This window comes from Sinocyclocheilus rhinocerous, unplaced genomic scaffold (genome assembly GCF_001515625.1).
Source record: "Sinocyclocheilus rhinocerous isolate Xijiao unplaced genomic scaffold, SAMN03320098_v1.1 scaffold425, whole genome shotgun sequence".
Taxonomy (NCBI): Eukaryota; Metazoa; Chordata; class Actinopteri; order Cypriniformes; family Cyprinidae; genus Sinocyclocheilus; species Sinocyclocheilus rhinocerous.
The window spans coordinates 342973-368443 of record NW_015659918.1 but is presented as its reverse complement, the minus strand read 5'-3'; the positions used below and the strand labels follow the sequence as shown (position 1 = coordinate 368443).

Sequence of the window (25471 nt, the reverse complement as noted above, 5' to 3'; positions counted from 1 at the left end):
TTTTTTTTTTTTACAGTCCAAACTCATAATCCCTGTTGTGTAGTGCTTATGACCCAGCATGGTGGGTGTGTTGTTCACACCCTTGTGGTTTACATGCTACTTGCTTTTGTTTATACATCTTGACATCCCACAATCCTCTATTAACTGAAGAAATTTTGGAACCTGTATGATCTCTCAGTGTGAGCCAATGTTACCACACAGTGTTGCTTATGTAATGAAACAAGGTCATTTACAGAAACACCAAAATCCTGATGCTCATTTTGCATTTTTTTAGCCACTTTATTCTCCCCCTCATTTGCACACCAAAATGCAATTATCTACAAAATATATTTATTAATTTAGAAACATATTTCCAAGCTGTAATGACTGATCCCCATTGTGTTACAATAGTTGTTTTCACCAGATTTTCTTCAAACTTGAAATAAATCATTTTGGAAATGATTTTCATTTAATATTTAAGCTGCTGTTTTAAAATCTGTTCCCCCATTTATCCTCTTTGCTTTTCCCCTGTTGTTGACAGTAGGAGCCAGCACAGTCAAAGGCGATGATTTCACCAATAATGAGGGTGGCGAAAATAAAGGTATTTTTCCATCTATTTTTCCATTTTTTAAACAACAAAAAGTAGAGATTCCAGCCTGAAACCTGCATGAAAGCGAAACCAGTTTTTTTTTTCTTTTTCTTTAATGAATTCTTTAAATTGATTTAATTTTGTTCTTACCTTTTTTGGCCATCGAAGTGCACCATCATAAGCACATCTTTTTGACACCTCTTTCCTCTTTGGCGATTCCTAGCACAGAGCTGAAGGACTGTGTGAAAAGGCTAATGTTTACCTCTGCAGGAAATACAAGAACATCCATAAAATAACACGTTCTCACATAAACATTACCTTCTCCCAGTGCTGCAAAGTGAAAGACGGTTGACGAAAGTCTGCATGTTTTTTTTTCTCTCCTCCTCAAAGAAATTATTAAACAGTCATGTTTCCCTTTTTTTCTCAGTTTTGCCATTGTTTTTCCTTCATTGCCCGGTGGAGCATGAGCACTAACCTGTGTTGTTTTGACAGTGGAAATCTGTTCATTTGTAACTCCTCTCAGATGCTGTGTTGAAGAAACTCTTTTTGCTGTAACATTAACGGCTTGCTCTTTTGCATCCAATTACACTTGGACATATAGTATTTTGTAATACACAATGCATTATAAGGTGCTGAGAAAGGGTAGAGCTGTGTTGATGGATGCTGTATACGTCTCAGAGCAACATAGAGGCATGTCAGTAATACATATATGATAATTTAATTGATCTGTATTGGGCACAGGAACTAGTGGTCTCTCTTGACACGTTTGATAGATTGCTGTAGTGGATCTGACTGTGGTTTGTGGCTGGCGAGGAGTCAGCTGTCATGATCTCTGAGTGATGTGTGCGATCATTGATTGCTGCTGTCCAGACATGTTGTACTTTCTGATTGCCCTCTGATACCTGTATCAGTATGGAAGAGAGCAAACATGTGTTTGTAGCCAGCTGGGGAAATACTACAAGAAGCATTTTTGAGATTTTATTTTTGTTCTTTTACAAGGTTCAGCTTGGGCAATAATCTGAATACAATTGCTCACAAACTTTGTTGAAATAGATGGTACTCCTTCTGCGATCGTGTGAACACATAATGGTAAAATTGTCAACGTCAATAGTTAATTTCAAGAATTAGTTCACACGCAAAAATCTAAATTTTCATTGTTTACTCACCCCCATGTCAGTCTAAATCTTTCTTTCATCTGATGAATACAAACTATTTTGAAGAATATTGACTTCCATTGTATGGACAAAAAAAAAAAAAAAAGAAGAAAGAAAGTCATACAGGTTTGGAACGACATGAGAGTTAATAAATAATGGCAGAATTTCCATTTTGGGCTGAACACCTATAACTGCTGTCACAAAGCAAGGCCAGACACAACAGATAAGTGCAAAACAGGATGGTTTTATTGACTTGGTAAGTGGATGACTGGAATAGGTGAGTTAAAGGCAGGTGAATGTCAACACAGTGAATGGTTCCAGGGTGCTTATCTGAGTTCTGATGGAGAGGATCGTATGCCGGTTACGTTGGAGATCGTGGAGCCGTTTCCACGGAGTCGTTGGAGGATCGTGGGAGGAACAGCAGGTAATTCGTTCTAGGAGATTTTGGGCAGAGGGAGTCCAGAGTAGTTCGTAGGAGTGAACGGTAGACCGGACAGTGAGTGGCTGTGCTGTGTGTGTATTTGTAGTGTGGCTTGATTGGTGACAGCAGGTGCGGGTGATCAGAACTCAGGTGACTGTGATCGGGTAATTATCCTGGATGGTGACTGAGCTCCACACGGTTCCGGGGGGGGTAGTAAAGGCCTTCTGAAGTTAATCAATGTGTTTGTGTAAGAAAAATATCCATATTTAAAACTTTATAAGCCGTAATCATAGCTTCCACTAACTGTTGTACTCTCGTTCATGAGAGATTGGCGTTTCAGTAGATTGGTTGAAGGTGAGTAAATCATGGAGTAATATTCATTTTTGGGTGAACTATCCCTTTAAGGAATCTACAATATTGTCATGCAAAATAAAATATTAATATGTGCTCTATAAGTACTAATAAACAGCCATTGTTCTAGTAATATGCATGCTAATAAGCAACTAGTTAATAGTGAATAGTGTTCCCTAAATAATAATAAATATGTATATAGTGTTGCTATGCTCAATAAACAGCTAATTAGTTGCTTATTAATAGTTAGTAAGGTAGTTGCTAAGTTTAGGTGTAAAGTATGATTAAGGGATCTAAAATGCAGTAATAGTAATGCAGAATAAGGCATTAATATGTATTTATAAATACTAATAAACAGCCAATATGCTTGTAATATGCATGCTAATAAGCAGCAAGTTAATAGTGAGAATTTGACCCTAAACTAAAGTGTTACCTTAGTTTCTTATAGTTTTTAACAGTAAAATATTGGCAACACTTTAGATTAGGGAACACAGAGTTTTCCCTCATTAAACTCCTAATTTGCCACTTATTGATAGTAAGGTAGTTGCTGTAGTAGTTATGTTTAGGCATTGTGTTATGCATGCTAATAAGCAACTAGTTAATAGTGAATAGTGTTCCCTAAATAATAATAAATATGTATATAGTGTTGCTATGGTGTTGAAAAAAAAAAGGTCACCTAACAGTACTTTTACTGTGGGTAGAAAAAAAAAAGATACCTTGTAAAATTTCCTTATAAACTGTTAAACATTTTCTTTGGGTTTAGCAGAAAGACTATGAAATCCAATTCATTTAAAATTCAAGTAATTTATAGTTTGCCTATAATTTTCGTATGTGCCATATAGCTTAATATTGTTTTAATTCATTCATTTATTTAAATGAATGATGCTTACTTTTATCTGGACATTTTAAGGTGTTTTCTACCTGCCAATTATTTGTGCGTGGTCATGTTTGTCATCAGGTGCCAAAGAGTGAACTTAATGTAATTAAAAGAAAATATATAATAATAATAATAATAATAATAATAATGTCAGCTATAAATGAAGAGCCTTGGACTTTGGACTGAGTTGTCCAGATGGCATATTAACATTTACAAATGCCTAGTTAATCTCTGCATTTTTAAATCAAGCTGCTTTAAAAAGATACAGTGTTGAGTCCTGTAAGTACCCCCACCAAACGCTTCTTGTTCTGAAGAGACAAAGATGGTGTTTTCAGAAGGGCAGGATCAATGCTCTCTGTCTGTGTGAACATCTGCAGTAGCGATGAATTACTTTTCCTGGCTCCCTTGAGGTTGTACCTATGCCATAAGACTCCCCTGCAAAATCACCCTACAGCAATGCACCAGCCTCCGCAATTTCCTGCCACCTTTAAAAACTCACCAAGAAAGGCTCTTTAAATGCATAAAAATGAAAGAGAAAGCTGTTTTTTTTTTTCAGTCTGTAGTCCCTTTAAAAGGATAACAATCTTTAGGCTCAGCCTGTACAGAAAGAAAGAGCTTTAGTTTGGAAATGAACGAGTGAAAGAATATCACTTGTCAACCATGCCTTAATTGGTTAACATGGGCTCTGAATGAAGGGCCTACGGCATTACTTTAACAGTTTTATTAAAGGTTGATGTTGAAAGCTTTCATTTGAGACACAGTAGCAGTACACGAATATAAAATACGGTGCATGTCCAGAAGCCACAGTTGACTTCGGCTTGATATGAGGCCAGAAATCGGCATGCAATTGCCTTTAATGATATATTGCAGCTATGTTTTCGCTGGTGTGCCTGCCCTGTATTGTGCATTATAATTCTGTGTTACAGCTGAACAGACTGACTGAACAGCTCAGCATTGCACAGACTGCATGGTCATTAACAGCCATCCTTCCCTACTAACACTTCTGGGAATAGATTATTCACAAATGAAAATTTGATCATTATTTTCTCATCTTTCAAAACCTGTATGACTTCGTTTCTTCAGTGGAACATAACGTTTTTATTTATTTATTTATTTTTTATTTTATTTTTTTAATCTGATCTGAAGGATCATGTGACACTGAAGACTGGAGTAGTGGCTGCTGAAAATTTAGCTTCGCATCACATGAATAAATTACATTTTAAAATATATTCTAATAGAAAATAAGAATGTTTTCTTTTTAATTGTTAAAATAATTTCACAATACACTTTTTACTATATTTTTGATCAAATTAATGGTGCCTTGTTAAGCATAAGAGACTTATTTCAAAAGCATGATTTTTCTTTTACTGTATTATATATATACTTATACAGTATATTTTACAGTGCTTTTGTGACCATTTTGAAGCCCTGTAGAAGCTTTGTGGAAAATAGTGGCTAAATATCTCCTTCTGTGTTCCATAGAAGTCATACATGTTTAGGATGACACGAGGACGAGAAAATGATGACAGAATTTGCATTTTTTGGTGAACTATTTTTTTTTTATAAGAACTGTTGAGTCTAATGAAGAATTTAGCTCTTTCTCTCTCCTTCTTGCCCTGTATAAAGATGAGTAATGTGTGCAGTGCCGTGCAGCACATGAGGGAATATATTATCCTCCCCGGCCTGTCCTGGCAATGATGAATGTCCAGGGTGTGTGCACTGCGGAGTCACCCCACTCAGTCTCTCCTTTCGTTCCTTCCTCCCTTTTCTTTCTTTCTCTCTGACAGTCTTGCTCTCTCTATATCTTTCCCTTTTATTTTATTTCTGTCTTTCATGTTCTCTCATCCTCTCTACCTACATATTCTTGTCACAGCACAGTTCCACGGACAAAACAAGAAAGGGAACTTTTATAACATCTAAGCAGTGAAACTCTTGGCACTGCCAGGATGGGCTCAGAGTGGACGCCTAAAGGACCGTTCACACAGGAAACGTTCTTGCCTCTGCCTGGGCTGTTCTTCTATGCAAACATGCTGTAGAAGGATATCTTTAGCAGTCATGTTGTGTCTTGCAAACTCTGTCTCATGAGTTAGTTGTATAGTGGTTCTCAGACGTGACACCAAATTAATGTTGCGAGTTTTGGTCAGAGAGTGGCAGAAGAAGTAAGTTCACCTTAACAGTAAAAAACAATCAGGATTGATTACTTACTCTATCATCAACACAATGAAGACAGAAATATAATAAAACACATGCTATTAACAAAAACATAGACAAGTAACTAGCACAACCACTACCAGGAATGGATAAAGAAATAAACTGAATACAGTTGTGCTCATAAGTTTACATACCTCTTGAAGACTATGAAAAATGTTCATAATTTTCACAAAATATTAGGGATCATGAAAATTGTTTATTTAGTACTGTCTTGAATAAGCTATTTCACATAACATATGTTTATATATGCTCCACAAGACAAAATAATAACTGCATTTATAAAAAATGACCCCATTCAAAAGTTTACATACCCTTAAATCTTAATACTGTGTGTCATTTCCTGGATGATCCACGACTGTTTTTATGTTTTGTGATAGTTGTTCATGAGTCCCTTGATTGCCCTGAGCATTTCAACTGCCCACTGTTCTTCTGAAAAATCCTCCAGCTCCTGCACATTCTTCGGTTTTCCAGCATCTACTGCATATTTGACCACTTTCCAGCAGAGACTGTATGATTTTGAGATCCATCTTTTCACTCTGAGGACAATTGAGGGCCTCATACATAACAATTACAAAAGGTGAAAACATTTGCTGATGCTCAAGAAAGCAACATGATGCATTAAGTGCCGGGGGAGTAAACTTTTGAACAGGATGATGATTTTTCTTATTTTGATTAAAGATCATATATTTTTTCATTTAGTACTGCACTTCAGAAGCTACATAAATACATACATGTTTCCCAGAAGACAAATAAGGACAATTTACCCTGATCATTCAACAGGCAGTTGAACTGTTCAGGACAAACAAGGGACTCATGAACAACTATTACAAAACATAAACACAGTCGTGGATCATCCAGGAAATGACACACAGATTAAGATTTAAGGGTATGTAAACTTTTGAATGGGGTAATTTTTATAAATTCAGTTATTATTTTGTCTTGTGGAGCATATATAAACATCTGTTATGTGAAATAGCTTATTCAAGACAGTACTAAATAATACAAAAAAAATAACAGGCAATTTTCATGATCCCTCTTAATTTGTGAAAATTATGAACATTTTGCATATTCTGCAAGGGGAGTGAAAACTCATGACAACAACTGTATGGACAAAAGTAATGAGAGAATATTAAAAATAGTCTTAGGTTTGGAATGACATAAGGGTGAGTAAACAATGACAGAATTTTCATTTTAGGGTGAACTATCCCTTTAACCAAGTTTGTAACAGGGAACAACTCTATAAAAGCTGTAAGTTGTCATACAGTTCAGATTGTACGACTTAATGCGACTTGTCATTAGACATCTTGTACAATCTGTCATAAGAATGTGCAAGTTAAAAGTTAATGTTGCTCAAACTGTAGAGCAAAACTGTAGAGCTGGTAACTCAAAGTGGTTCAAATTACCAGGGAGTGCATGAACTGATAAAATGAAGACCAATAATGATTTTTCTTTTGATAAAAGCTTCTGCCAAATGCATTAATGAAAGAAATGATTGAAATGAAGTTCACTTTTAAAAACAAGATGTTTGGTTCCTTTCCACTGCATCTGCAGTAGCTGTTTTTGCATGTAAGAACTCATTCTGGGTGAGCAGTCCCTAACTCATCAATCCCAAAGGCCAAAATGTTTGCCAACTCCGCAGCTTTCTGATGCCAGTTGAGTTTCAACACACCTGGGATGTAGAATGTGCATAGATGTGCTGCCTTCTCTGCTAACAGCCCCTCCAATATGTCTCCTTGATCTATGAGTTTTGCTGTGAAGAGCCTTAAGATGTGTATCGGCATCTACTCTAAACAAGTTCATGGCAGCACTCCATTCTTGTAATGTGTTTCTGGATAGTTCTCCTTCCAATAGCTGTGGCGATGAATGATTTAAATTGTTTTCTTGGAAAGAGCCCATGAAATTAGTACCTAAATTGCTTCTACTGGGTCAAGTTTGTCAGTTAAGATTCTCCATAATAGAGCTTTCCAATTACGTGGGTGGAAAGTTTTGCCAGCGTTGGTAGTAATGGGTCAGGATAGGTAATCCTAGACTGGTATTGAAGGGTAAAACATCAACACAATGCTTGTGTAACATCTCCACTAAACGAGAAGCCCTTGCACAGCTATTAGACTGCCTGGTTGAGAGGCAGAGTATTAGACAGGATGTTCTGGCCTTGCTGATGGTCCAGCGCAATAAAGGTGCTACAAAATAGATGCACTCGCATTAGTGCGCTGCCTGGCGCCCACTCAGAACCCAACCGAGATTAATCACTTGTCACGATGGGTTGTTTTCCAGCTCTCCCTCTTTTTCTCTTTCTCTCTCACTCTGTTTCCCTCTCTCTCCATCTCTCTGTTTCCCTTTGCGGGGGAGAACGATACACAGACGTGCCTTTAATTCTGCTCGCCTGCCCACAGGCGCTGTAGGATTGTGCCAGCTCTGCAGCAGACCATGCTGTGTGTGTGTGTGTGTGTGTGTGAGTATATGTGTCTGCGTGTTTGCCCACCACCTCTATGCAGTTAATGAAGCCATATGCAACAGAAAACACTAATCAAAGTACAGTGAGGTGGCTTTGGCTGAATACCAATTACTCTGGATCTTACGCCGTCCACTGTTGGACTCCACTCCAGTCTGAGAAGCCAACAAGGGCGTTTCTAATGCAGATACACCACTCCCACTGAGAGGAGGCTGTTTGCAGTGAGTGTGTTTACAGAGGTGGATGCAAACAGACACATACACACACCGAATGTCATAACCCCTTTTTGAAGCCATTAGCTCTCATTCCATCAGCTGTTGTAAGCAGGCTGAGGAAGCTGTTTGATGAAATATTAGTATACACATTACCCTAATAAGAATAACAGTGCAAACCACAGAGCATTAAAACACACTTAATTAAAGATGCACACTGATTATTCACCCTGAAAAAAAATAATTAAATAAATAAATAAAAGTTATGACTTGCTTGTAACCAGTATTTTTTCTTTTTTCTTTGAGGAATATTTGAATCAGTTTTAAGTCGTTGTTAGATAGGTGTTTCTGTTCACCTTTAAAAAAGTAAATTATCTTAAAGGGATAGTTTACCCCAAAATTTTAATTCTGTTTTCATTTACTCACCCTCATGTCATTCCAAATCTGTATGACTTTCTTCCCTCTGTGGAATGTATATATACACCCACGACCACTTTATTAAGTACACCTTGCTTGTACCAGGTTGGACCCCCTTTTGCCTTCAGAACTGCCTTATTTCTTCATGGTGTAGATTCAACAAGGTGCTGGAAACATTCCTCAGATATTTTGGTCCATATTGACATTGCTGCAGATTTGTTGGCTGCAAATCCATGATGTAAATCTCCCTTTCCACCACATCCCAAAGGCGCTGTACTGGATTGAGATCTAGTGACTGTGGAGGCTTGTCAGTTAAGATTCTCCATAATAGAGCTCTCCAATTACGTGGGTGGAAAGTTTTGCCAGCATTGGTAGTAATGGGTCAGGATAGGTAATCCTAGATGGTATAAAAGGGTGAAACATCAACACAATGCTTGTGTAACATCTCCACTAAACGAGAAGCCCTTGCACAGCTATTAGACTGCCTGGTTGAGAGGCAGAGTATTAGACAGGAGGTTATGGCCTTGCTGATGGTCCAGCGCAATAAAGGCGCTGCGACGCTGAAAGTTGTACACCAGCAAAGAGCTGCAAAATAGATGCACTCGCATTAGTGCGCTGCCTGGCGCCCACTCAGAACCCGACCGAGATTAATCACCTGTCACGACGGGTTGTTTTCCAGCTCTCCCTCTCTTTATCTTTCTCTCTCACTCTGTTTCCCTCTCTCTCCTTCTCTCTGTTTTCCTTTGCGGGGGAGAACGATACACAGACTTGCCTTTAATTCTGCTCGCCTGCCCACAGGCGCTGTAGGATTGTGCCAGCACTGCAGCAGACCACGCTGTGTGTGTGTATGTGTCTGCGTGTTTGTCCACCACCTCTGAGCAGTTAATGAAGCCATATGCAACAGAAACCAATAATCAAAGTACAGTGAGGTGTCTTTGGCTGAATACCAATTACTCTGGGTCTTACGTCGTACCCCTGTTGGACTCCACTCCAGTCTGAGAAGCCAACAAGGGTGTTTCTAATGCAGATATACCACTCCCACTGAGAGGAGGCTGTTTGCAGTGAGTGTGTTTACAGAGGTGGATGCAAACAGACACACACACACACCGAATGTCATAACCCCTTTTTGAAGCCATTAGCTCTCATTCCATCAGCTGTTGTAAGCAGGCTGAGGAAGCTGTTTGATGAAATATTAGTATACACATTACCCTAATAAGAATAACAGTGCAAACCACAGAGCATTAAAACACACTTAATTAAAGATGCACACTGATTATTCACCCTGAAAAAAAATAATTAAATAAATAAATAAAAGTTATGACTTGCTTGTAACCAGTATTTTTTCTTTTTTCTTTGAGGAATATTTGAATCAGTTTTAAGTCGTTGTTAGATAGGTGTTTCTGTTCACCTTTAAAAAAGTAAATTATCTTAAAGGGATAGTTTACCCCAAAATTTTAATTCTGTTTTCATTTACTCACCCTCATGTCATTCCAAATCTGTATGACTTTCTTCCCTCTGTGGAATGTATATATACACCCACGACCACTTTATTAAGTACACCTTGCTTGTACCAGGTTGGACCCCCTTTTGCCTTCAGAACTGCCTTATTTCTTCATGGTGTAGATTCAACAAGGTGCTGGAAACATTCCTCAGATATTTTGGTCCATATTGACATTGCTGCAGATTTGTTGGCTGCAAATCCATGATGTAAATCTCCCTTTCCACCACATCCCAAAGGCGCTGTACTGGATTGAGATCTAGTGACTGTGGAGGCCATTTGAGTATAGTGAACTCATTGTCATGTTCAAGAAACCAGTTTAAGATGATCTGAGCTTCGTTACATGGCACATTATCATGGTCTGACCATAGACATGGTCAACAACAATACTCAGGTAGGCTGTGGCATTTAAACAATGCTCAACAGGTACTAAGGGGCCCAAAGTGTGCCAAGAAAATATCTCCCAACACCAGCACATCAGCAGCAGCCTGAACCATTGATACAAGGCAGGATGAATCCATGTTTTCATGTTGTTTTTACACCAAATTCTGACCCTATCATCTAAATGTCGCAGCAGAAATCGAGACCAGACAACTATTTCCAATCTTCTATTGTCCAATTTTGGTGAGTCCATACAAATTGTAGCCTCAGTTTACTGTTCTTAGCTGACAGGAGTGGCACCCGCTGTGGTCTTCTGCTGCTGTAGCCCATCAGCTTCAAGTTTCAACGTGTTGTGCTTTCAGAGATCTTCTTCTGCATACCTCGGTTGTAACGAGTGGTTATTTGAGTTGCCGCTGTCTTTCTGTCAGCTTGAACCAGTCTAGCCATTCTCCTCTGACAAGGCATTTTCTGCTCACAGAACTGCCGCTCACTGGATATTTTCTCTTTTTCGAACCATTCTCTGTAAACCCTAGAGATCCCAGCAAATTAGCAGTTTGTGAAATACTCAGACCAGCCTGTCTGGTATCAACAACTATGCCATGTTCAAAGTCATTTAAATCACCTTTCTTCCCCATTCTGATGCTCGGTTTGAACTTCAGCAGACTGTCTTCACCATGTCTACATACCTAAATGTATTGAATTGCTGCAATGTGATTGGCTGATTTGAAGGTTTTGTTAACAAGCAGTTGAACAGGTGTACCTAATAAAGTGGCCAGTGGGTGTAAATATAGGCTAGTTGTTTACAGCTTCCCTTAATATGCATTTATTGATATTAATGTTTAGTGTCTGCAGTAAGAGCGCTCATCCAGAAACTCTCAGTGTGTGTTTTTATTGTGTTTAAACAAAGGGACACATCTGTATCTGCATCAGCTGTTCTGTTCAAGACCATCAGATATCTGATGTGAAAAATCTATAGTCTGGTAAGCCTGCCTGCAATTTGTAAAATGCTATCAAAGACTTCCTCATCCTAGGGCTTCATGTCTCCTGTTTTATAATCAGCCTCCTACACATGTACTAATCAGGGGCTTTAATCAGAACAAGAGAGACCCACAAATAACCAACTCATCTGCAGCAATTACGGACTTCGCTGTGCATGAGCCACATCTTGAGGTGAATCACACTGAGGTAGGATTAGTTTCAATGAAAATGCACCTTGGTAATGGTATAAAGAGGCAATTTAATTTGGGATATTTGTCTGATCTTCTCATTTGGGATTTTACTATTGGAATTGATTGTCAAAGTGTAAAACCTAATGAGTTGTATTGATGTCCATTTACTGAGAAAAACTGCCAGTGCTTTTGTCAGGCCACTAACAGCTGGAGAAAAAAAAGGTTGTTTAGTCATTCAACAAACATATAAATGTTAACGGTATGTTAAGATCTTATTTTTTTTTTCTACCTGCAGACATCCATGATGAGAATGGGCTGAGACCTGTTATGGTGTACATCCATGGTGGGTCCTACATGGAAGGTACAGGCAATATGATTGACGGCAGCATTCTGGCCAGCTATGGAAATGTAATCGTGGTGACCCTGAACTATAGGCTGGGAGTGCTGGGTAAGTCATTGGTTTTTCATTAAATGGTGGATGGTTTTAATTATGGAATATCTTGCTGACCTTCTGTTTTATATTCACCCTCCTACACGCATAATGAAGATATACACATGTGTTAAAGTGGCTCATGATCTTGGAATAGCTGAGAAATAAAAGGGTCATAGGCTTAAAAGTCACAGAGTTTAAAATGAAGATTTAATTTTGTTTATTTGTTGAATAAAAAGAAGAAGAGATGATGTTATGTAAACGTTTTATAAGACATGTAAAAGTTTTTATAAATACAAGCAGTATTTATGATTTGCTTATTAATCGTTTTCCTGTTGGAAGAAGTCCCAAATGAGTTCAGGTTCTTGACCTGTTGTGCTTCAGTGTTATTATACTATTATAATATTTACTAATATTTTGAATAAGCAATTTTTTAATATTTTCAGTTTTCATTTTCATTGTAGTTTACATTCTAATTGTATGTGCCTTTTGTCATTTTTATTTGGTTTCTTTATTATTTCTATTTAGCTTTAATTTTTTTGTTTTTTTGTTTTTTTGTTAGTGAATTTAGTACTTAGACATTTTATTTCAGATAGTAAGGCAAAATGTCTCATTTTATATGATTATTTGTTTTTAGTTTTCATCTATTGTTTAAATTTGATTTGTTTTCAGATTTATTTCAATTAACAAAATTGAATTATTATAATAAATGCGACTGATGTTGTTTTACACATCCAGCTATAGTTTATTGTCTTTGCATAATGGCCAGGCGAAACTGCCCTCATAAAAAATAATGAGTATCTTCCACAAACTAGGGGAGGACAAATTTAGTACTTTCTAAAAGAGAGAGAGAGATATGCTGCTACATGACTAGTCATCAATTCAGAATCTGTGCTGTCTAATAACTTTTAAAGTCCACTTTGGATTTCATAAACTCTTTTTCAACTTTCACTGCAATACAGTTATGTTTCAGTCGGATGTAGTATGACTAATAATTTATGTTTAAGAATCTCATTCTTTCAGATTGTTACTTCTCTTATTGAATGTGGTGGGTAAATATTAAAAAAAGATCAAAGTTTTATTCACAATCCGTCACGTCAACTCTTATTATAACTCATTATCAGCCAAAGCTCTTTGTGAGGCTGGTTATATTTAGATGTGTTGGAGGAAAGGGTATAGGTCTACTGCAAAAGTGTGCACTGCAGGAAAAAGACAGTAGTTGGGGGAAAGGGAGGAAAGTGGCTGTAAGACTGAGGACAGGAGTGAGAGAGTGCGAGCGAGGCCTTTGTTAAAAGTGTTTCTGATTCTCTGCCTGACAGTGTTCAGCATGAAGGTGATGGAGATATTCTAAAGTACCTGTCTGTCTCCGTCTTTATGGAGAGCAGTTTGAAGTGTGGTGGCAGTGAAAAGCAGAGTCCTAGATGGAGGGTAATTGAGTGAAATTGGAACATGTTCCCAAGCATGTAAAATTGCAGGATCGTTTCCCTTTTGTACCGCCTCTCCAGAGAGCGAGAGCTCTTTCTCTATGACAAAAGTCATATGTTAACACCTCTGAGGTATCTTGGTGGCAGCATCTGTGTGTGTGTGTGTGTGTGTGTGTGTGTGTGCACTGCACAGACTGTTGTCTAGTTGGCCCATGCCCAGTCCGCCACCAGCGAGACAGATTTTCTTCTCAGCTGTTTTTAGACCTAGTGTTGTAATGGCTTTATCCATGGCTTTTAGACACATGCTCACTGATTAGCCAAGGGTGAGAGGAGCATTCCGGTATGAAAATACTGTTTGCAGAAAGTCATGCTCTCCTCTCTGGAATGAGCTAGTTAGAGAACAAATGTGTGACTGACCAATATGTAGATACATTTAAGATAGATACAGCGACAACGTGGTATGCATAACAGGGTTGTTAGTGTCATAATCATGTGGGAAGTAATACGACTGCATGGGCGTCTATTTATAATAATGTTGTATAGGGTATGTGGGCATGCATTTGTACGGATGTGCATTTTCTGTTGAATGCACATCTGTAACTGTGTGTGTTCTTTCATAGTAATGTCTTCATCTGCAGTGGGGTACATGTGGCCTGCCGATGATCCAGTGGAGGCTGTTAGAATGAACTGAGATGTGTCACTGGCACATGACTGTCTCTCTCTCTCTCTCTCACATGGCAACGTGAGCAGATTGCTGATATGCTTCATAATACAACAGAATGGGTCTGTTTCTAACTCTTCATCACAGTGCATTATGGGAAACTTTATTCCGATTTGTCATAATGAGGTATTTATGTATGCATCACTAAATTAAGTTCACATAGCAGCATAAAACAGTTGTCAATTCTGATTTTTTTTTTTTTATACGGTCTTAAATACTGTTATGTTCAGACACAATTTGGTCATGAAGCGGATTCTATGATCTCAAATAATATTATTATTATTATTTTTTTTTATTTTTTTTGTGAACTAGTCCAATAATTCAGCCCAAAAAAATTGAGTCATCATTTACTGTAATTGCCCTCATGTTGTTACAAATATGATTTATTTTTTTCTGCTGAACACACACACACACACACACACAATATTTTGAATAATGTTGGTAAACAACCAAACCATTTTCCCATTGACTTCCAAACTAAGACATTTTTCAAAATATATTCTATGCTGCACAGAAGAAAGAAATGCACAGGTTTTAATAAATGGCGACGTGTATTTTTATATTTGGGTGTACTATCCCTTTAAATATTTGAAGGACTCTTGTTCCAGCCATCAATTGAAAAATAAGATGAATGAATGAATGAATGAATGAATGAATGAAAGAATGAATGAATGAATGAATGCATGCATGAATGAACGAATGAATGAATAAACAAATGAATGAATGAATGAAAGGTAATCAAGGCTGCACTTATTTAATATACAGTAAAACAGTAATATTGTGAAATATTATTACAATTTACAATAGCCATTTTCTATTTGAATATATTTTAAAATGTAATTTATTCCTGTGATGCAAAGCAAAATTTTCAGCAGCCAGTCTTCAGTGTCACGTGATCCTTCAGAAATCATTATAATATGCTGATTTGCGGCTCAATAAACTTTTCCTATTATTATCAATGTTGAAAACAGTTGTGCTGCTTCATAAATAAAAAAATAAAAAATACATAAATAAAATAAATAAAGTAATACTTTTTATATAAGGTAAAGATACACTACTGTTTAAAATTTAAAACGTAAAAACTTAAGACAAAAAAAATATATAGTGTATATTTAAAAAATTGTATATGGAAAGTGTTTGGATTATTGTTATTTTTTTATTAAATAGCTTTGTGTCGATTGTCTTAAGATGTTCTAGTGATCTAGAAGCCAGCATCTTTGACTTTGGTCATTGGTTACATGCATCATTTGGACTGTAATTATGAACAGGTCAATTTGATTGATTCAGATCTGTTAGTATACTGTTGTCATCTCTAAACAGTGACACTGTGAATGTAGCCAATTGTATAACTGATTTCTTGCTGAACCTCTAGTAGACATGCACATCGGAAATCTGCTTCTAGAGATTTTACAGTCTATAGTAAAACTGAACTGCAGAGAGTCCTGCAGAATCTCACTTTGGCTTCTATCAAGCAAGACACTAAAAAAAATCACCCAAATCACCCTCTGAGTCGTTTAACAGACAGTGGTTTACGCTGCAGTGAGTCAATCTCTGCGGAGCCTTTATCTTATTCACTTCTGTCTCTGTCAGTCTGTCTGGCCTGGAAGGCTCCTACAGGTTCCCTGAGACTTCTGTGAGTAAAGTCTCCACAGCAGGGCAAGGACATGCACAGCCCAGGGGAGGAAGTCCAAATGGGCTTCGGTCCTCTAAAATGCTTGCATGTGGGAGGAAGAGAAATAGAGAGATTAGGAGCGACATCGAATGAGAAACATAGGGCTTTTTTTGGGTCGCATTTTAAGCAATAGCAATATAATGGTGCAGAAACAACAGTGAGAATGTGCATGGGTGTCTGTGGGCATGTCATGCTGTCCCCAACTGCTGAAAGGCAGAGTTGTTTGTTGTGGTCATGTGGTAGTTCTAATTACTTTGATTTCTTTTACACAAAAACAGAGAGAGGAGAGGTTATGTAAGGTAATGGCAGGAGAGGTCAGTGGAGGACTGCTGCAGGTAAATGTGTTGAGAGTTAGACTGGACAGGAGTGAGGGATCACAGACTATTGTGTAGATTAAAGATAGCATGTCAACACTAGTAGAGGAAGGGCTGAATCCGCAAACAGAAGAGGCTGCCAGAGAATTTAACGGGACAGACGACATGGGAAACAGGGAATAGAAGAGCCACGGCCTACCGGTTAGCGCATGTTTCAGACACATTCTTCAAGAAAAGATTTGAGTTCAGCATGAACTGATTCATGTGAAGATGAGCAGATCTGCTCTTGTATTGAGATGATCGATCCTCCCATGTAAATAATGCTCCAAAGTGTTTTTAAACTCCTGGTTTCACTATTTATTTAGTAGGGGTGGGAATCTCTAGGCACCTCACAATTCGACTCAGTTATGATTCAGAGGGCTGCATTGTGATAATAAAATGATTATGGATGCATATTGATGTTTTTTTTCTGTATAGTATTTATTTATTTTTCCTCACTTGGTACTTTTAAAGCAAAGTATTTGCAATGATCTGTAAATAATTTACTTCCGATATCTGTTATTAATTAAACAAATGGAAGATATGTGATTCCAAAAAAAATATTGATCTATATTTTTCTTATTAATTAGTTTACTGACTTTGAATATCAAATTTATTTGTGCATTTTTATTAAATCACTTGTATAAGTAGGCTATTTTTTTAAATAACCGCAAGTTAATAATAAATCAAAACAATTGCATGTTAGGAATTATAACCATCTAAATATAGATTCAAAACATACAAGCAAATATAAAGTAAAATAAGTGGAACAAAGAAGAGATAAACAAAAAGTACTTTGAATATCTGAGAGTGCATTAGTTTCCAGACAGACACAGTTACGATTTTTTCTCTTTTTCTCAGTATTATTGCTGTTTTATTATTACTGATGACTTCAGTGGCAGGTCTAATAGGCTGCATGTGTAACAGAATCAAAAAGAGAATGTAGATTATAATAATTCATAGTATTGAATTCCATGAAATTGGGCTTTAAAGGGGTCCTATTATGCTCTTTTACAATGTCTTGAATTTGTGTTGGCGGTGTATTAGAACATGCTCTCATGCTTGGTGGTTCGAAAAACGCATTATTTTTTACATAATTTACATTATTACAATAACTTTCTCCCCATCCTTGCACAAATGGCTCGATTACTTCCGGGTTTGATGAAGGCCCGCCTTCCGAAAAACGAAATGTGATGTGATTGGTTAGCTGTCCCAGTGCGTTGTGATTGGCGAACAGCTTAAACGGTGTTTCAGTACTGCCCCGCCCCTTGCCAAAGCAGCAAGTTCCATCTGCTCCGGCAATATTGCCATATCAATTTGATCCAGATTCAGCCCAAGAGAATATTGAACAAGAGGATCGTGCATAACCTTTGCACACACGGATATTGCAAGACATTTTAGAGTGGTAACATTATTGTTGTTTTTTTTTTGGCTAAATCACGTTTTAGATAGGATGTCAACAACCGCTTAAAAATAACTGCATTTACTATGTACAGATAAGTGCATATGTATTATTTTTATTGTTATTTAATTCTAACATTATAACATGAATTGCAATGAAATTGTTATACAGTTTAATTTTATACCATAGTCCAGTGTTTCCCAGGTGGCATATATATGCATGGAATGCAGTGTTGGAGTGGTAGAGATCAAGGTTTCCCCGGTAACGGCTGTACACAAAACAGCGCTCCGCTCAAAAAAAAACACTGGTTTATCAGACATTACATGCAAGAATAAATTAAAATGACATCCAATTTTCTGAAGACAGTCGGTTTCCTTCAGAAATACAGTGATATAAAAACACCCGCACTCAATGTATGGGAAACACTGTAGTCTCATAATTGAAGTGTAAATTCTGCAGATTACATCATTGTCCAGTATTGTACAGTCAGCAATTTATTATAAAAACGTTTTCATAATTGTAACATACATATTTACATACATAATTATTCAGGTGCATGTGTAATAACTTGCGAAAACTTGAGGCTACAGCAGCACATCTTCTTCGTCGTCGTCTTGTCTGATGCACCACGACCTCGCCCCTCCCCACCCCCCAACCATTCGAATTTCCATAGGAGGGATTTATTTTAATGATATTCTAATGGGCCGCTTTGTGATATCACTGCTTTATCAGACATTACATGCAAGATTAAATGAAAATGACATCCAATTTTCTGAAGACAGTCGGTTTCCTTCAGAAATACAGTGATATAAAAACACCCGCACTCAATGTATGGGAAACACTGTAGTCTCATAATTGAAGTGTAAATTCTGCAGATTACATCATTGTCCAGTATTGTACTGTATGAAATTTATTATAAAAACATTTTCATAATTGTAACATACATATTTACATACATAATTATTCAGGTGCATGTGTAATAACTTGTGAAAACTTGAGGCTACAGCAGCACTTCTTCTTCGTCGTCTTGTCTGATGCACTCAACCAAGCGTTCTAACCACGACCTCGCCCCTCCCCACCCCCCAACCATTCGAATTTCTGTAGGCAGTAATTATTTTTATGATATTCTAATGGGCCGCTTTGTGATATCACAAAACCTGGAAAACAAACGCTGTAGTCCAAACGAGCCGTTCGTTGCAGTTCTTGAAAAGGGATTTAAAAAAAAAAAAAAAATCTCCCTTTGGAGTGGACTTTGAGATTTGTAAGATCTTTTTCATGCCCAAACATACACACTACACACTGACTAACATTCAAAAAGTGGAAAAGCATAATAGGACCCGTTTAAACTAAATTAAATGGTGTTTGAGTGCCCCCTGGTGGCTAAAATATTGCAGACGTTTAGTATTTTGTCCCTATGTGCCCACCATAGTTCAACAGAAAATGAGCGAAACTGCTATGGGTAAGCGCGTCTTTTTGCTCTCTCTCTTGTATGTTCATATAATTTCTATGATTGTAACTGTTTGGTAATTAGTATATTAACAGAAAAACATACCGTGTGTTAGATGTTTTGCATGTGTGACGACAATTTTAGCGATGATTGCTGTGACTCGTGGTTTGCTAATGGAAACGGCACATGTTGCTAACGAACTGTAGTATTGAATGGTTAGACTCTGAAAACAGCAAAGAAAACCCAACAAGAGTGAGCTTATTTGTACTTTGTTTCTTATTTCAGTTGAATGCAACTCTGCAATATTTCCTGTACTATTGCATTTTTGTATTCTCTCTCAGAAAACGAGTGACACTACAGTGAGAATAAATAAGAAGATAATTGCAGATTGTGGGTGCATTCATTCACTCGATGTGGGACCCCTGACGATGATTTCGGACGGGTGTTTGGCCGATTCGACATCCGTTACACATGCATACTAATGCACAGATCTGTTTCAACATATCAAATGTTTTGTCCTGTCTTTAAGATATAACTGACTGTCTTTACATTAATCTTGCATTATAAAATTATTTGGAGATGCAAGTTCATTTAACTGCATACACAGAGAAATGCACAGTCGCAGCCATGAGCACGCTCACAAACACACACAAAGCGCACGTGAGCATTTGAAAGCATCTGTCTGTCAGTACGTGTGTTTCCAGTATGTAATGCAATTCCAAATGGCATATATGATGCCTTCGCTGAGCATATGTAAGAGGAAACACTGAAATATCGACAGGTGAAAGGACATGTTGTCAAGCAAAGCACAATTTAAATCATAATTTAGAAGTAATAGGCTTATATCCTGTTTTTGAGCCTCTCTGCAGAACGGTCTGTTTTTATAGGCGGGGCTCATTCAAGACTCACAAGTAAACACCCTCTTTTGTGATTGGCTAACAGTTTAGCTTATTAAAATAACAGATGTATGCTCCTGTGACATACTCTGAAGACAGCATGGGTCATTTGGGTTAAAAACGTATAAATACTCAGTATATATCAAACGGTCTGGAACAGACAATGCAATAATGGTAAAAACACATTACTGTTGGATCCACTCGAGTCAGACTCGGCACTGCATCATCGTTTACTTTCGGTCTCTCTGAAAAGCCTGCATCATACTGTCTTGTTTAAAAATGAATCCGCAGCAAAGTAAAGCAAACAAACAAACAGTGTTTCACTGACGCGATCTGGAGAGGAACTGATTCGCGACATGAGGCAACATGCGATTTAGATATGTAAGGATCACAAGGAAGGCAATTCAAATACTATTTTTCACAACTTACTGTACACTACACAGTGTCTTGTAATCTTATCATCTGTATGGTTCTGCTGATGGAGTAATCCTGTGTTTGCATCGCTCTATAGTATTTCCTCTCCTCGTCCTACAATTGCGTATCAGTGGGCGGGGCTAAAGAGGCAGTGATGTAGAAGCAGGCGTTGATCTTCTCCTGTGGAGGAGGTGCTTAGTCACACTATTACATCATAAAGTGGCACATTCCAAAACGAGTTGTTTTCTGAGCTTGGTTTCAATAAAAGATGTTTTTTAAACAAACAAGAACATTTTGAGTTTTGAAACTTACAGGATGTTTTTTTTTATAGTACATTGACCTGTTATATGTCAAAAGATCGAGGGGAAATTTGATTTTTCAGTTTAATGTATACCAACAAAACTATATTTGATATTTTTAATGGGTTAAATCAGGCAGAAATATCTAAATAATGGTAACAGTTGCAGTTCAGCACATTTACAGTGTATTCTGCCCCTGATAATTAGTAAGAACTGATTTTCTTGTTGCTCCCCCCCCCCCCCCTCTATTCTATGTAATTTCTGTACTTTATTGATAAAAAAAAATGTTTTAAAAAATGCAAAGGATAGGATAGATGAGGAAGGAGGTTTAGGTTGAGAAGTTGAGGTGACTGCCTGAGGGGAGTCTTCAAAGCATGACACATGCAGCGCATACAGTGCTGGTTAACGTCTTCCTATTACAATCAGCTCAGAACACAAACAATAAGCAAACAACCTCCTTTGAATGGCACTGATGCCCAAGGCGGGTGAGAAAGCTGATTTGCCTGTACCAAAAGAATAAAAACAAAACCTAATTAAAGACAGATCAAGCCCCGACTGACGTTTCCCTTTTGACACACAAACACATACCTCTAATGGCTTTTAGAAACGCAAACCTCTAGGATTTATATAAATGATCAGAATCCTCTGCGGATGATGCAAGCTCTTTTGTAGTGATTATTCAGACATTTTGAATCATCATGGTCCTGTGAGAGGGTCTGGCAGCTCTGATAAGGAAGGCTACATTGAGAGCCACTTGTTGAAATTCCTCCATTTTGTAATTTTACCTTGTATCACTTGACTCTTTCAAACATTAAATATGCTTGCTGTATTTTATCTAAATTATTTTTGAAAAAAAAAAGACTTTATAGAATGTCTTTAGTCATTATTGATAAAGATTTAGATTTTACAATATCCTTTGTCTTAAGAACCTTTAAAGAATACAGACTAAAATGATCAGTCCCAGTTATGCCCTTATAAAGTGTGGATGTCTGTTTGGCTTCCATTGTAAAGGTTTTTTTTTTTTTTTTGTAAAGCCAGTGTTATAATGGGCATTGTCACGAATTCAGTCCATGGACTTCTGTTTATTCACCACCAGATGTCACCCTTTCCATTTACATTGACTCTCGCACTACACAAACTGTTGCATAGCACCCCGGACTACATTTCCCATCATGCTTTGCACAATTTGCACACTGCCCTGATTGCACTCATTGCACACAGCTGTTTCTAATTACCTCATTCACTATATAACACCCACTCTAACCACATTTCTCTGCTGAGTATTGTTTAGCCTGTACCCCTTTCCGAGTCTCCGTGTTTTCCTTGTTTTGCCTTGCCTTGCCTGTTTTTGATCTTTGCCTGTTTTCTTGGATTTCCCCCTCTCGTCTCGCCCCTGTGATTCTGTCTGCTCATCGGTGACCTACGCTAGTCCTGTGACTATTCTTGTGTTTTGCCCGCCATATACCTGTTTGCCAGTGTTTGACCCTGCCTGTGATGACCACGTCTCTGTCTTCTGCTAAATAAAGCTTTGCATATGGATCCACACGTCTCACGTCTCGTCAGCCCCGTAACAGGCATTATATAATAATTATAATGGGAAGTACTTTTTATTTGTGAAAAGGAAAACACATTATTGTGTACTCAGCTCTACTGTCTTTAGCTTTAAGTATGGTGCTTTTTTATTGTGCACTACTATACAGAAGTTTGGGACCAGTGTGATTTATATTAAATAATATTTTGACTTAAATAAAACCAGTTAATGTTAATGTTCCAATTTCAATTTGATATTTGTCCATGTAGGCATTGCAGATGAATAAATAAGGAATATATAAATATAATTCAATTTCCTAAATTTCTATAAATTGAAATTCAGTAAATTCCAAATAAAACTGCAGTTCCCGGGTTTTTATTTTTAATTTTTTTAATTGTGCACTACTGTTCAGAAGTTTGGGACCAGTGTGATTGATTGATTGATTATATAATATTATGCTCACCAAGGTTGCCTTTATTGCATATATAAAGATGGATTTATTGCATTTATTTATTGCATATATAAAACTGTAGTAAAACAGTAATACTGCAGTTTGAACTGTTTTCTATTTTAATATATTGTACAATGTAATTTATTCCTGTGATGCAAAGATACATTTTCAGCAGCCATTACTCCAGTCTTCAGTGTCACATGATCCTTCAGAAAGCATTCTAATATGCTAATTTGCTGTGCAAGAAACATTATTATTACATTATTGAAAACAGTTATTCTGCTTACATTTTTGTGGAAACTTCGATAACATGCAGCGGTAACATGCAGCTGTTACCTTAAAGAGCTATTTCTACATGATTTAACACACAGTTTTGATGCTATAAATTAATACATTTAGCAATATTAAATCATATTTTGACTTAAATAAAACCAGTTAATCTAGATGGTCCCATTTTTAGTTTTCTTTTTTTTTTCATGTAGGCCTTGCAGATGGATATAAACAAGGAATAAATAAATACAATTCCATTTCCTGAATTTATTTAAATTGCAATTTAGTAAATTCCAAATGAAACTACAGTTCCTGTGGAAACATGCTGTAGCGTGCAGCTAATTCGATTCATATTTCAACTCCTGGATTCAGCCTGTTCTTAAATTCAGAATTTTGCCCAGCCCTGCAATAATAAGATAAGAAACTAGATCAAACAAATGTGCATGGCTGTTTATGGACCTGCAGACATCAGTCAGCATTCCTCATCCTGTCATCTGACTTTCATTTCAGATATGCACAGGCATCATCTGGCATTATCATATCTCCACACTGAAACAAGGAGCTCAATTTGCCCTCAAACTGGACCTTCTTCATGAACCGGTCTGAAGAGCTGTGGATGGCAGCTTGTCGCTCAGGATGCAGTGTGCTGGGGCACAAGAGGGCAAAGGGTTAATATGAATCTGGCCGCTGCCTCTCCGGCTGGTTCAAAGTGACGTGACATGTGGCCAAGTATGGTGACCCATACTTGGAATTAGTGCTCTGCATTTAACCCATCCAAAGTGCACACACACAGCAGTGAACACACACACACCGTGAACACACACCCGGAGCAGTGGGCAGCCATTTTTGCTGCGGCACGTGGGGGTTCGGTGCCTTGCTCAAGGGCACCTCAGTCGTGGTATTGAAGGTGGGAGAGAGCGCAGTACATTCACTCCCCCCACCGACAATCCCTGCCGGTACGAGACTCAAACCCGCAACCTTTGGGTTACGGGTCTGACTCTCTAACCATTAGGCCACGACTTCCTGACTTCAAGCCTCGTGTTCAGTCACGCTTACCCTGTTTTGGGCTGCTGTGCCTGGGGAGATGTGGAACTCTTTGCCCTGCACACATTCAGATGCAAATGTGCTGTTTGCTTGTTTTTGTTTTGAACTGCGCATAGCAATGCCACGGGATGGAGGATGTAATTGTGTAGGGCATTAAATCTTGAAATTACAATCACATGGAGAGCACTGACAAAAAAGAACTAGGGAGCGAGATAATGAGGCATAACGGGAAAAATCATGTAAACATGTAATGACATGACCTTGACTTGGCATGAGTCATTTAAGGACACTAAATTGTTTGTGTCAGTTAATTTACTGTTATACCGGTAAGTGGGGTTGAAGAGGGCTCTCAACTGCAATCTACATGCAGCCAGTTACAAAACAGTTTGTACAGTTCTCCACACATTGATGACTTTCTCATGACTTTCACATGACTTTCTTTCCCGCTTTTTAAAATCCGCTAAAGTCTTGCAGAGATATAGCCTCATGACCATTTTCACACAAACTTTGTCAAATTCGTTAACATGCTTTACGAAAACAGTTTGGTATATCAAAAAGCTTTTGATAACTTTTTGCCAGAATGCTCTGAAGATGATCTGAGCCAATTTTGGTGAAAATATGGAGAAACCATCTAAGGAGAGTTTGAAAAAGTAGATTTTTTGGAAAATTCAAAATTGCGAAAAGTCTTGACCCATAGAAATTTAAATTTTGGTATGCATTCGACTAGACATGAGCCAAGGAATCAGCCAGGGACCTTACGGTTCAAAAGTTATTAGTGGAAACTTGAGTGCAAATTTGGCCTGTTGGTGGCGCTAGAGAGTTTTAGATAGAGACTCCAAATTTGCAGTGGTTAATATTAAGACTGTCCTCTATCTATGCATCACTTTCCTGCAAGCGGTTCTATGAGCTGACATAGACTTCCAGAGTAGAATAAGAAGAAGAAGAAGAAGAAGAAGAAAACAGACAGATACAATAAGTGCTTGAGCACCTTCGGTGCTTGGCCCTAATAATAATTTTAAATGAACATGCCTAAAATTACAACACAATGGTTAGTCCAGTGTGAAGCCAATATGACTGTTGGGTTGAGAATGAGCATCACAAATCACAAACGATTCTTGAAAGTAGTTTCAAAATAAAATACTTGATTGCACATGATAGCAGCTGACATACAGTAGTATACTCTGTGAATCATTACATAGATGCCAACCCAATCCCCCTGGAAGGCTGGCAGGTGTCCTCTATAGGCGCGTTTCCATTACAGATTTGCGCAAAACTTTGGCGATATTTTCTGAATGTCGATAAAAAAGTATTGCGAAATGACGGCGTTTCCATTAACCAATGTTATGCGGCTAAAACGTAACCTTTTGCCTCTCGCAATAAGTCATGGCAACGGATTTTGGTGGGAT

General features: G+C 37.7%; 1 protein-coding gene across 1 annotated transcript in view; it reads left to right on the top strand.

Moving 5' to 3' along the window:
- The window catches only part of LOC107724264 (neuroligin-4, X-linked-like), a 109355-nt gene that overhangs the window by 19536 nt on the left and 64348 nt on the right, over nt 1-25471 (top strand). The window contains exon 4 of the mRNA XM_016533106.1: nt 12007-12159. Coding sequence (XP_016388592.1) covers nt 12007-12159 — 153 coding nt within the window. The remainder of the gene's footprint in view (nt 1-12006; nt 12160-25471) is intronic.